This window comes from Salmo salar, chromosome ssa20, assembly GCF_905237065.1.
Source record: "Salmo salar chromosome ssa20, Ssal_v3.1, whole genome shotgun sequence".
Lineage (NCBI taxonomy): Eukaryota > Metazoa > Chordata > Actinopteri > Salmoniformes > Salmonidae > Salmo > Salmo salar.
The window spans coordinates 52,839,057-52,853,098 of record NC_059461.1 but is presented as its reverse complement, the minus strand read 5'-3'; the positions used below and the strand labels follow the sequence as shown (position 1 = coordinate 52,853,098).

General features: G+C 48.0%; 1 protein-coding gene across 3 annotated transcripts in view; it reads right to left on the bottom strand.

Moving 5' to 3' along the window:
- LOC106580794 (rap1 GTPase-activating protein 2) overlaps positions 1-14,042 on the bottom strand; it is a 109,422-nt gene that overhangs the window by 44,873 nt on the left and 50,507 nt on the right. Inside the window, exon 1 of one of the 3 annotated variants that reach the window (XM_045703600.1) lies at positions 8,056-8,350. The exons of the other annotated variants lie outside the window; for them this stretch is intronic. Within the exon in view, the coding sequence (XP_045559556.1) occupies positions 8,056-8,201 (146 nt within the window). The 5' untranslated portion in view covers positions 8,202-8,350. Of the gene's footprint in view, positions 1-8,055; positions 8,351-14,042 lie in introns of those variants that run through there. 3 annotated transcript variants of the gene reach the window in all.

Below are 14,042 nucleotides of genomic sequence, written 5' to 3'. Positions count from 1 at the left end.
GAAAGAGAGTTCTAAACCTTTCTACCAATAACAGCTAGTTTTTAATTTTCCCCTCCCTAGTCAGACCACTCCCAGATAGTCCAAGCAAAATTCTTGCTTGTGAAATGTCTCTTTGCTAAAAAGCTATTTTAATTGAAAACAATCACAGTAAGGTACTTTATTGTTACCCAGAAATGATTTCATATTGAGATAAAATGGTTGCTTTGGACCTTTAAGTGTGAAATCTCATTCTGCATCTTCCCAGTCCCTTGTTTTTCTGTTGTCATACTTTAGGACGGGGTGATGATTTCCACTTGTCCTTGTTCACCTGCTCTCCGGTTAGCAGTGGCTTGAGCTCCTAATAGAAACAGAGGCTGAGATCCTGTCTGAATCAATGACCAGCAGAGGAAAGTGATAATTGGCTTTGATTATTGACGTGTTGTGTGCATTAGAGTTAGGGACGTGTGACAGGGAAATTAGGACAGAACACATAAGAAAATGCACTCTCTTGCTGTCACACATGAATACACACTTTGGCATGTGCACGCACGCACACACACACACACACACACACACACACACACACACACACACACACACACACACACACACACACACACACACACACACACACACACACACACACACACACACACACACACACACAAATGTACGCATGCAAGCGAGTACACACACACACAAACACAAAATAATGGTCAGAACTCTCTACTGCACAGCAGACTCAAACAGCTGAATCATTACTACCCTCACACCTATTCTATGTGACAAGGTGAGAGTCCCTTGAGAGCAACACTACTACCGGTCCTGAGAGGCACAGCCTTCTGAATGAAGGGAGCAGAGCACGCTCTGCTGTCCTGTTATTGACAGACCCTTCAAGGTCAGGAAGTCAGAGGTGGCAAAGAGGTGTCAGAGTGCCAGGCCCTTCCAGAACTACGTGGGGGTATGTCTATTCTGGCCCACTTACAGAAGAGCTTTGGGTTTCATTGCTGACATCATAAAGCTTTACAGTAATACTGTAAATATACTGGAACAACTTTATTGATATCGATGCCTACTGTCATAAAAACCTTCCTTAACTGACATGAAACTGTTGTACAAAAGAACAGTGGTTTTCCCTGTCGACTTCATAGAAGGTTTCCAGTATAACAACTGCATTTATATAGAGGTCTATTAAACTGCCATGAAAGTACATTTTAACTGATATTTATTGCCATAAAAGTACATTTTCATGTTGACTAACATTTCAGAACCTCTCACAAGACGAGCACTTTACTGTAAAAGCTTTCCACTGATGTTCGAGATTACGCTGTGCCAAGAAAACAAGGGCAGAATTAACTTGGCAAGCCTTCACATATTTTTTTCTTCTCCAGAGTAGCTAACATAAAGAGGGAAACCTGTTGAGGTTTAATTGGACTCTCCCTTCTTCCTGCACTACCTGTCCTCTGCCTCACTCCTCCCCTCCTCATTCCCCCACTCCTCCCCTTCTTTTCCTTGTTCCCTAGCTCTCAACCACCCACTGTGGTAAACAGGCCAGGGTAAACAGGCCAGGGTAAACAGGCCAGGTGTTTCTGTAAGTCAACACCAGTAAAGGTCTCCCCCTCTCTGGGCTCTGGTCCAACCCTATACTGTTATAATAGGAGAGAGAGCTCAGTGTGTGTGTGTGTGTGTGTGTGTGTGTGTGTGTGTGTGTGTGTGTGTGTGTGTGTGTGTGTGTGTGTGTGTGTGTGTGTGTGTGTGTGTGTGTGTGTGTGTGTGTGTGTGTGTGTGTGTGCGTGTGTGTGTGTGTGTGTGTTTGTTCCTGGGGTCAGCTCCCGGTTCCTAGTTATTATTATGACATCACGTAAAATAATAATCTAATCAGGATCTAACCTCAAAGACTGTATTAGAATGATCCACTGAAATATTCTAATGTGCTTTCAGATGATAGACCTAACCCAGCCTCTGTCAATGGACCTGTACTGAACTACTACTATCTTACGTTCTACATCTCCTAAATATCTCAATCTGTCAGACAACCCCCACTGTACATGTGAGAGTTTGGAGAGAGACAGAGAGAGAGACAGAGAGAGAGAGAGAGAGAGAGAGAGAGAGAGAGAGAGAGAGAGAGAGAGAGAGAGAGAGAGAGAGAGAGAGAGAGAGTTTGGCCCTATAACAAAGAACAAACAGCAAAAACATATGCATGATGAAATGCAAATCTTAAAATCAACTATTAAAGACTACCGGAACCCACTGGATTCTCTAATTACATTGAATGAACTACAGGACAAAATACAAACCCTCCAACCCAAAAAGGCCTCTGGTGTTGATGGCATCCTCAATGAAATGATCAAATATACAGACCACAAAATCCAATTGGCTGTACTTAAACTCTTAAACATCATTCTTAGCTCAGGCATCTTCCCCAGTATTTGGAACCAAGGACCAATCACCCCAATCCACAAAAGTGGAGACAAATTTGACCCCAATAACTATATGCGTCAACAGCAACCTTGGGAAAATCCTCTGCATTATCATTAACAGCAGACTCATACATTTCCTCAGTGAAAACAATGTACTGAGCAAATGTCAAATTGTAATTTTTACCAAATTACCGTACGACAGACCACGTATTCACCCTGCACACCCTAATTGAACCCCCCCCCCCAAAAAAAAACAAACAAAGGCAAAGTCTTCTCATGCTTTGTAAATTGCCAAAAAGCATTTGACTCAATTTGGCACGAGGGTCTGCTATACAAATTGATGGAAATGGGTGTTGGGGAAAAACATACGACGTTCTACAATCCACGTACACAAACAACAAGTGTGCGGTTAAAACTGGCCGAAAAACACACATAGTTCTTTCCACAAGGCCGTTGGGTGAGACAGGGATGCAGCTTAAGCCCCACCCTCTTCAACATATATATCAACGAATTGCCAAGGGCACTAGAACAGTCTGCACCACCCGGCCTCACCCTACTAGAATCTGAAGTCAAATGTTTACTGTTTGCTTATGATCTGGTGCTTCTGTCCCCAACCAAGGAGGGCCTACAGCAGCACCTAGATCTTCTGCACAGATTCTGTCAGACCTGGGCCCTGACAGTAAATCTCAGTAAGTAAAAAATAATGGTGTTCCAAAAAAGGACCAGTTGCCAGGACCACAAATACAAATTCCATCTAGACACCGTTGTCTTAGAGCACACAAAAAACGATACATACCTCGGCCTAAACATCAGCGCCACAGGTAACTTCCACAAAGCTGTGAACGATTTGAGAGACAAGGCAAGAAAGGCCTTCTATGCCATCAAAAAGAACATCAAATTCGACAATTAGGATCTGGCTAAAAAATACTTCAATCAGTTATAGAACTCATTACCCTTTATGGTTGGTCTGGGGTCTGCTCACCAACCAAGAATTCACAAAATGGGACAAACACCAAAGTGAGACTCTGCATGCAGAATTCTGCAAAAATATCCTCTGTGTACAACGTAAAACACCAAATAATGCATGCAGAGCAGAATTAGGCCGATACCCGCTAATGATCAAAATCTAGAAAAGAGACGTTAAATTCTATAACCACCTAAAAGGAAGAGCTTTCTCAAACCTTCCATAACAAAGCCATCACCTACAGAGATGAACCTGGAGAAGAGTCCCCTAAGCAAGCTGTTCCTGGAGCTCTGTTCACAAACACTTGACACAGTGGAAAGAATTTACAAAAAAACTGTGCAAACTAAAATGCTATTTGGCCCTAAATAGAGAGTACACAGTGGCAGAATACCTGACCACTGTGACTGACCCAAACTTAAGGAAAGCTTTGACTATGTACAGACTCAGTGAGCATAGCCTTGCTATTGAGAAAGGCCGCTGTGAGCAGACCTGACTCTCAAGAGAAGACAGGCTATGAGCACATTGCCCACAGAATGAGGTGGAAACTGAGCTGCACTTCCTAACCTCCTGCCAAATGTATGACCATATTAGAGACACATATTTCCCTCAGATTACACAGATCCACAAAGAATTTGAAAACAAACCCAATTTTGATAAACGCCCATTTCTATTGGGTGAAATACCACAGTGTGCCATCACAGCTGCAACATTTGTGACCTGTTGCCACAAGAAAACCAGTGAAGAAAAAACACCATTGTAAATACAACCCATATTTAAGTGTATTTATTTTCTCTTTTGTACTATTGAGAGAGAGAGAGAACGAAAGAGAGATAAAATATCTTCCCCAATCCCTTCACATAGCTGTGCTCTGTAAATAAGGCTCCATGCAATATGTCAGTGTTCCCACTATTATTATAATTTTTTTCATTCATTACACAAGTCACAGCTCAATGGCTCCCTCCCTGGCACTGTCACACACACACACGCACACGCACACGCACGCACGCGCGCGCACACACACACACACACACACACACACACACACACACACACACACACACACACACACACACACACACACACACAGAGGAAAGGAGACAAGCTTACAGGTAGATACTGAACGCTTGTGTGTAGGTGGACACACAAGGTGAGACAGAAGTACAGAAGCTCACACAGTCTCAATGCAGTGTGAGATGTAGAGGGGAACGCCATAAGTGCGGATGTTCAGACACACACTCACACATAAAGACCTGAGTGTGTATGTTCTGTGGTATGAAGGTATGAATTGACAAACTGCCCACACACAGAGGTTCACTGCAATGGCTGAAGCTAACAGTTACCCTTTTCCCTGTACTGTCACCTCTACCTACTCTGTGCCAGGCTTCCCAGTAGATATTTGCTGATTGTGTGTGTGTTTGTTTGTGTGTGTATATGTGTGTGTGTGTGTGTGTTTGCGCGTGTGTGTGTGTGTGTGTTTGCGCGTGTGTGTGCGTGTGTGAGTAGCATGTGTGTGTGTGTGTGTGTGTGTGTGTGTGTGTGTGTGTGTGTGTGTGTGTGTGTGTGTGTGTGTGTGTGTGTGTGTGTGTGCGTGTGTGAGTAGCATGTGTGTGTATTTCGTTCATGCCTGGAGGGCTAACAGTACAGTCTCCTTGTGATCCCCAACAGCTGCTAACTATTTTCACAGAAACTGGCAGAGTGGGGGAAGGGGAGAACGAAGGAGCGAATGAGAGAGGGAGAGGAAGAGGGAGAATGAGCGAAGTGGGAGGGAAAGGATGAGTCAGAAAATAAAAGAGATTGTATTAAATGGAGGATGGAGAGGGGGGGGGGTGATAAGAAGCAGGTTAGCAGGCTGTTCACACTCTCAACCCTGGCTGTTCCCCAAATGGCACCCTATTCCCTATATAGTGCGCTACTTTTGACCAGAGCCCTCTGGCCTTATATAGTGAATAATGTGCCATTTGGGAAACAGTCCATGCGGGAACTGTTGAACAGTAATGACTAGAGTGTATCATAATCAGGCAGCAGTGATTCTAATCATGGTGTGTGTAATGATTGAGTGTGCTTAACTCCAGTTAGACAGGTATTAACCCCCCTTACAGGGGACGAGAGGAGGGCTACCAATCAACCAGGAGGTACAAGGAGGGTTAGGAGACAGGAACCCAGAACCCTCAACCCTTCTCAACCACAACAATGCACTGGACTGAATGGGTTCCTATTCTAAGCCGCTAAGCTAGTACAGAAACGCAAGTACACTCGCGCGCACACACACACACATATATATATATATACAGTGAGTGTACAAAACATTCGGAACACCTTCCTAATATTGAGTTGCACCCCCGTTTGCTCTCAAAACAGCCTCAATTCGTCAGGGCATGGACTCTACAAGGTGTTAAAATTGTTCCACAGGGATTCTGGCCCATGTTGACTCTAATGCTTCCCACAGTTGTGTCAAGTTGGCTGGATGTCCTTTGGGTAGTGGACCATTCTTGATACACACTGGAAACTGTTGAGCATGAAAAACCCAGCAGCTTAGCAGTTCTTGACACACTCAAACTGGTGTCCCTGGTACCTACCCCGTACCCCGTTCAACGGCACTTCAATATTTCAGCTTGCCCAATCACCCTCTGATTTAAAAATCCCAAGGCTTAAAAATCCTTCTTTAACCTGTCTCCTCCCCTTCATCTACACTGATTGAAGTGGATTTAATCAATGAAGGTTCATAGCTTTCACCTGGATTCACCTGGTTGTCTATGTCATGGAAATAGCAGGTGTTCCTAAGGTTTTGTACACACAAACACACACACACACACAAATCCACAATCACATATGCAATCACACTCACTTATGCACACAAAGAAATGGATTACATGCAACTCTTTGAAAGACACACGTCATACACCATACAGGTGCACTCTAATTACAAACACACACACACACACACACACACACACACACACACACACACACACACACACACACACACACACACACACACACACACACACACACACACACACACACACACACACACACACACACACACACACACACACACACACACACACACCTCCAGGCACCCAAGTGTGAGGATGATGACATGCTTGCACACCTATCCACAAGTGTGTTAGCCACAGGGAGGGTTTAAGTGCTGTCGTTGTCCACTTGCCTCTTGAAAACAGGCTACTTCATCAGACAGACTGTCAAGAGAAAATGTAGAGAAAACCTCTGGAAAAAAGAGAGGAACATTTTTCAACAAAGACTAGGCTGTTGCTGAAACAAACACATACTGTATGAGGATCTTACATCCTCTTGCATGTCAATGATAAGTTATGTCATAAATAAATGTCATTCCATGTATATTAATCTGTGTCTAGTCTGTATCTCTGGATTCTAAGTGCTTGTGAGTCACGATAGCACACACACACACTACAAGGGAGCACCACACTGATCAAGTTAATGAGGAACATCATACATTGTAAATCCGTCATGAAGTGATTGTAAAGAATGTGTGGCTCAGGTGTGCTAGTCCAATGAGGACTTCTACTTCTACTTCCACTTCTACTTATCATAGACTATGTGTGTATGTCTGACCGCATGCAGAAACTCCTCATCAAACTAACTCACACAACCAATGAATCACAATCACTACCATCTAGGTCTAGTGTGTGTTAATGTAAGTGTTTGCGTTATTAGTGACGTCTGTTTGTGCGGTACTGCATAGTACGTGTTTGTGAGACTGTGTGTTTGTGATACCTTTTTGTACAGCAGCACAGTATGATTGTGTGTGAGACTCTGTGTGTGTGCATACAAGTTGTTCCTTAACATTGGTTTTAGCATAAAGAACCTCAGGGCACTGTTTCATTTCCACTGGAACCTCAATGTCCCCTGTTCTCTCACTGTGTCCACACTATCAGATTGCCTTGGTGTTGAAATAAACCTCCTCCCACAGCCATGCTATTTCTGCAGTGATTAACAGGTAGAAACAACATAACCTACCTATACTAGTCTCTCTCTCTCTCTCTCTCTCTCTCTCTCTCTCTCTCTCTCTCTCTCTCTCTCTCTCTCTCTCTCTCATCTACTGTTGTAACCTGACATTTGCATCATTGGCAGTCCCATTGTTAACAACATACATTGCAATATATGAGCACACACACACGCATGTGCACACGCACACGCACACACACACGCATACACACACACACACACACACACACACACACACACACACACACACACACACACACACACACACACACACACACACACACACACACACACACACACACACACACACACACACACACTCCCATTAAACAGACATCACTGAGACCTCTCCCTTTGAGTCACTGTCGAACACTCATCTTCTTTGGTCTGTTTACATTGAGGCCAGTTTGCCTATCCGTTCCCTTGCCTATCCGTTCCTTTCCAACCAGTTTGAGTATTCAAGAACGACACACACACACCAGCCACGCAAAAGACAAGGACCCAGACAAAGACAAGGCACACACAAGCATTGACCTGTGCGTACAATCACCACTTACAGACAGCCTGACACGAACAACGGCAGGCAATTAAAGTTGCTCTGAAAGCTTAACTTAACACCGCAGTGCAGAGTGTGTGAACCTCTGAGGCAGGAAGGCTGCCAACCAGACCAGCCAGGAGACCAAACAGCAGAGAAAGTTCACCCACCGCTCTCTCTCTCTCTCCTGCTCCTTCTCTCTCTCCTTCGCTCGTCGCGACTTTTGCAGGAGTCCAATTAGAATCACCGCGGCCCGGATCCCAGCCTTTTTAGAGTGGACTCTCGGAGGAGCGGGCTCGGGAGTGGTGCCTGACATGGTGTCTGGTTGTGGTTCTGGATCCAGACTGGGTCGTGCTGTGGTCCCTGATGGGTTAGTCCTGGTCCTAATGGACCACACTGTACAGCAGCACTGCCACACACCACCTCACCGGCACAGGCAGACTGACTGGATCTCTGCATCTCTGTCTACCTCTTTCTTTCTCATGCGCTCTCCCTCTCCCTCACTCGCTCCCTCCTTCCCAACTCTCTCTCCCTGCCCACCTCAGCCTGATAGGCAGGGCTTGGTGTAGGCTCTGCCTCTTTCTCCTCCTCCTCCCTCACTCTCTGTGTGCTTTTACAGTGTGGACTGCTTTCACTTGCACATAACTGCTTTGTGTGATTTGAGATTACTGCTATGTGCTGTTTGAGATTACTGCTATGTGCTGTTTGAGATTACTGCTATGTGCTGTTTGTCATACCGCATGTAACGTATGGCTAATGGCTCCTAATTTTGCAGTCCATGTTTCCTATCTAATCTCCTCTGTGACCTTGTTCCATTTCGCCTCTATGTTTTTTGACACTCTCTCTCTCTCTCTCTCTCTTTGTGAAATCTCAATTTAAACAGCATATCAGAAGCCTTCTGTGGTTGCCAAGAACATTTGAATTGAAGCGGAACAGCACAGAACAAACATCTCTCTCTCCGTCTCTCCCTCGATCTCTGTCTCTCTCCATTTCTCTCTCTCTCTCTCTCCATTTCCCTCTCCTCATCTCCCTCATTCTCCCTCTCCCTCCACCTCATTCTCGCACTCTATCTCTCTCTCTTTCCTCCTTTCTCTCTCTCTCTGTCCATGCATCCCTCTCTCCCTCCCTCAATTTCTATCCCTCCCTCCATCTCTCTTCCTCTCCCTCCCTCCATCTCTCTTCCTCGCTCTTCCCTCCATCTCTCTTTCTCTCCCTCCCTTCATCCCTCTTCCCCTCTCCATCTCTGTCTGAGACCAGCTGATGCTCTAGCTCCACCCCAAAGCTTGGCAAACACGAGTCACCATCATTCTTACCCAGAACCCACTGCAGCCAGCAACACGTTATTTTTCTGTTCTCCCTCCATCTCTGTCTGTCCTTCCCTCTCCTCCTTTGGCCACCTGTTTGCCTTTTATCTCCTCTCTGTTTGACAGCTCAAGGACTTACATGAATGGTTGTGTTTCTCACCCCCCTCTCTTCCCCTCTCTCCCTCTCCTCCTATTGTCTGCCATCTCTCCTGTGCACTACGGTACAGTAGTGCACTCTCAAAGGCCCTCCTGGATGGACAGAGCTGCAGGTGTCTTCACAGACTCAACACTGGAGGGTCCATAGAAACATGTATGTGGATAACAGAGCATGAGAGCCTATAGACATAATGCAGTAGATGGATAATAGTGTGGGGAGGTTATGGTATGATAATGCCTGTCCGTTGGTATGTATTCTGTTAGTGGGAATGGATGTTTGTTATTATGTGCGGAATACCTCTGATAACAAGTGATGATATCCTGTACTGTTGATGAATATAACAACTTTCGCATCCCTACAATTATATATATATATTTTTGGAAATACAAGTGATCCTCTGTAGCTCAGTTGTTAGAGCATGGAGTTTGCAACACCAGGGTAGTGGGTTCAATTCCCAGACCCACCTCTACAAAAAATGTATGAATGCATGACTGAAAGTCACTTTGGATAAAAGTGTCTGCTAAATTTCATATTCATAAATTATTTATAATAGCTCTGATATTTGCCCTGCCACGACAATCTCCCTTGGAAATCAGTGGCAAACCCAGTGAGACTTAGGAGACCGGAGGAGATGAGGTAAATGTTTTGGTTGTTCCTGCTCAATTAAGCTAATTACCACATTTTAGTGATTATGACAAGATTGTTGAGATGTGTGGCTGAGTAGCACATAGTCATAACAGTATATGAATGTCAGGGTAAAGTAATTGTTTTAGATTGTACCCAATAATACCCAATTAACTACTTATGTTAATTGACTTTCATATGCTTTATTATATGTTAGACTCATCTGTCTGTAGAGCTGATCAGAGATCTGTATCCCAGCTGAGGATTCTCCAAGCCTCCCCTGTGTGTGTGTGTGTGTGTGTGTGTGTGTGTGTGTGTGTGTGTGTGTGTGTGTGTGTGTGTGTGTGTGTGTGTGTGTGTGTGTGTGTGTGTGCGTGTGTGTGCGTGCGTGCGTGCGTGCGTGTGTGTGTGCGTGCATGCATGTGTGTCCGCGTGCGGATGTGTGTGTGTCAGTGAGGCTCTGGGGTGACAGCGAGAGAGACAAACAAGCTCCCACTCCTCCCACCAGGTTCCACAGGGGCTTCTGTAAACACATGAACACACACACTTCACACACCTCAGCCCTCCCATTCCCTCCTCCTCTCCCAGTCCCACCCTGAGTCCGCTCCTCCTCTCCTCCACCACTGGGTAGATCATTTCATGCGCCTCCTCCAACCCGGTGGATCACTCGGGGCTTGTGTGCTTGTACGTCAGCAGGTGGAAAATGGGACGCCTGTATCCCAGGCTGTCAAACAACAAGAAGCAGCTGTGACGGCCACCGTTCCTGTCTGATACACATAGAGATTGACACAAAAGCATACACGCACACACTAAGCACTCTACCCAAGGGTGCACTCACACACACACACACACACACACACACACACACACACACACACACACACACACACACACACACACACACACACACACACACACACACACACACACACACACACACACACACACACACACACCCACCCACAGCTCCCCCAGTGTGGATTTAATGAAAATGCACCACTCTGCCACCCTGGCACGCTTTGCCGTCGTCACACACAAACAGCAGGGCTTAAAAGAGATTGCAATATCAACAAGCCACTCCAGCCATCCTACCACCTCACTACGCCACATCACAGTGTCATGCAAAAGCCAAATCAAATCATATTGTATTCATCACATGCTTTGTAAATAGCAGGTGTGGACTAACAGTGAAATGCTTACTTTACCACCAACTGTGTCTCATAACGACCATCCTACCCATGCTAGACTACGGAGACGTAATTTATAGATCGGCTGGTAAGGGTGCTCTCGAGTGGCTAGATGTTCTTTTCCATTCGGCCATCAGATTTGCCACCAATGCTCCTTATAGGACACATCACTGCACACTATACTCCTCTGTAAACTGGTCATCTCTGTATACCCGTCGCAAGACCCACTGGTTGATGCTTATTTATAAAGCCCTCTTAGGTCTCACTCCCCCCTATCTGAGATATTTACTGCAGCCCTCATCCTCCACATACAACACCCGTTCTGCCAGTCACATTCTGTTAAAGGTCCCCAAAGCACACACATCCCTGGGTCGCTCCTATTTTCAGTTCGCTCCAGCTAGCGACTGGAACGAGCTGCAACAAACACTCAAACTGGACAGTTTTATCTCCATCTCTTCATTCAGAGACTCAATCGTGGACACTCTTCGGTAGGCCGTCATTATAAATAAGAATTTGTTCTTAACTGACTTGCCTAGTTAAATAAAGGTTAAATGTTAAATATATCTACCCCTATGCCATCTCATCATCCTTGCCACCCAGCGTAGAAACACACACCAACGTACACACACCACTGATTCCACACCAGGAATTTGGCATAGGGAAGAGATGACCTTCAGAGCTGGTGCAGAGGAACACACATCTCTGTAGACTACAAACGAGTGCTTTGCTTGCACAACTTAACTCGGCACTTTCCCACTGGCCTCACCCCTGCTGCTCCCTCGCTCCCCTCTCTCTCTCCTCACCTCACACCTCTAGTGTAACAACGCAGCCTCTCAAGAACAGGAGCAAACCAAATGATAAAAGATGACACACTTTCACACGCGCACACACACGCACACGCACACGCATACACAAACACACCCTGTCGGACAAGGTGACTGCGGCCATAGGCCTGTAGGATTTAATGACCAACGGTCGGTGCCAAACTAAACTCACAGGCCCAAAATAGTGGGGGACCGCACAGGGCAAACATGTGGCTCTGGAGCCAGGTGTAACGATCGTCGTGCAGGAAGGAAGAAGTGGACCAAGGCGCAGCTGGGAGCGAACTCATGTTATTTATTACAGACTGAAATAACACGGTCAAAACAGAGAATAAACGTATCGCTACTGCTCCAACAAAAAGAGACAACAACCCACAAACATCGTGGGGGGAAAAGGAACTTAAATATGATTCCCCAATCAGAGGCAACTAGTGACAGCTGTCTCTGATTGGGAATCGACAGAACCCAACATAGAAATACGCCCCAAAGCAAGGCTATACCAAAAACATAGAAAATAAACTATAGAAATGCCACACCCTGACCAAAATAGAAGAGTTCACCTGGTCAGGGCGTGACAGTACCCCCCCTCCAACGGTGCGTACTCCCGGCGCACCAACCTAAAGTCTATTAGGGGGGGGGACCCGGGTGGGCGCCTCACCCTCGGTGGAGGCTCTGGCCCCGGGCGTGTTTCTCCCCCTGCCTCCACCCTAGCCCTACCCCTCTGGCCCGGACTGGACCACGGTGGAGCGGCATGCTCAGGCTCCGGAGCGGAGCCGTCGACCGGAACAGGACTGGTCACCGGTGGACCGGACACAGGCCGTGCCGGACTGTGGACACGCGCCATGGGCCTGGTGCGGGGAACAGGGACGGGCCGGACAGGACCGGGACACGCACCACCAACCTGGTGCGGGGAGCAGGGACGGGCCGGACTGGCCTGGGGACACGCACCACCAACCTGGTGCGGGGAGCAGGGACGGGCCGAACTGGACTGGGGACACGCACCACCGGCTTGGTGCGGGGAGCCGGGATGGGCCGGACAGGACTGTGGACACGCACCACTAACCTGGTGCGGGGAGCAGGGACGGGCCGGACAGGACTGGGGACACGCACCACTAACCTGGTGCGGGGAGCAGGGACGGGCCGGACTGGACTGGGGCCACACACCACTGGCTTGGTGCGGGGAGCAGGGACGGGCCGGACTGGACTGGGGCCACACACCACTAACCTGGTGCGGGGAGCAGGGATGGGCCGGACAGGACTGGGGACACGCACCACTAACCTGGTGCGGGGAGCAGGGACGGGCCGGACTGGACTGGGGCCACACACCACTGGCTTGGTGCGGGGAGCAGGGACGGGCCGGACTGGACTGGGGACGCGCACCACTAACCTGGTGCGGGGAGCAGGGATGGGCCGGACAGGACTGGGGACACGCACCACGGGCTTGGTGCGGGGAGCAGGGATGGGCCGGACTGGACTGGGGACGCGCACCACTAACCTGGTGCGGGGAGCAGGGATGGGCCGGACAGGACTGTGGACACGCACCACTAACCTGGTGCGGGGAGCAGGGACGGGCCGGACTGGACTGTGACCGCACACCGGCGACACAGTGCGCATAAGCGGCGCCGGATATCCTGGACCGAGAAGGCGCACTGGAGGTCTGGAGTGCACAGCTGACATCACCCGTTCTGGCTCAACACCCACCTTAGCCTGGCAAGTGTGGAGCGCTGGCACAGAACGCACTGGGCTGTGCAGCCGTACCGGAGACACAGTGCGCGTCCTCGGCGCAGGATACATCGGACCGAGAAGGGGCACCGGAGGCCAGGAGCGCTGAGCCGGCACAACACGTCCTCGCTGAACACTCCCCCTAGCCCGGCAAATGTGGGGCGCTGGCACAGAGTGCACTGGGCTGTGCAGGCGCACTGGCGATACCGTGCGCACCTCTGCCACCCAAGGCTCTTCCTCCACGCTGTCCCTACGCAGGTCCTCCAGGACCTGCCACATCTCTGCCTCCTCCTTCGCCGTTATCCCCCACGAGAGCAGTGGTCTGGGCTCTTCCTCTGCCCT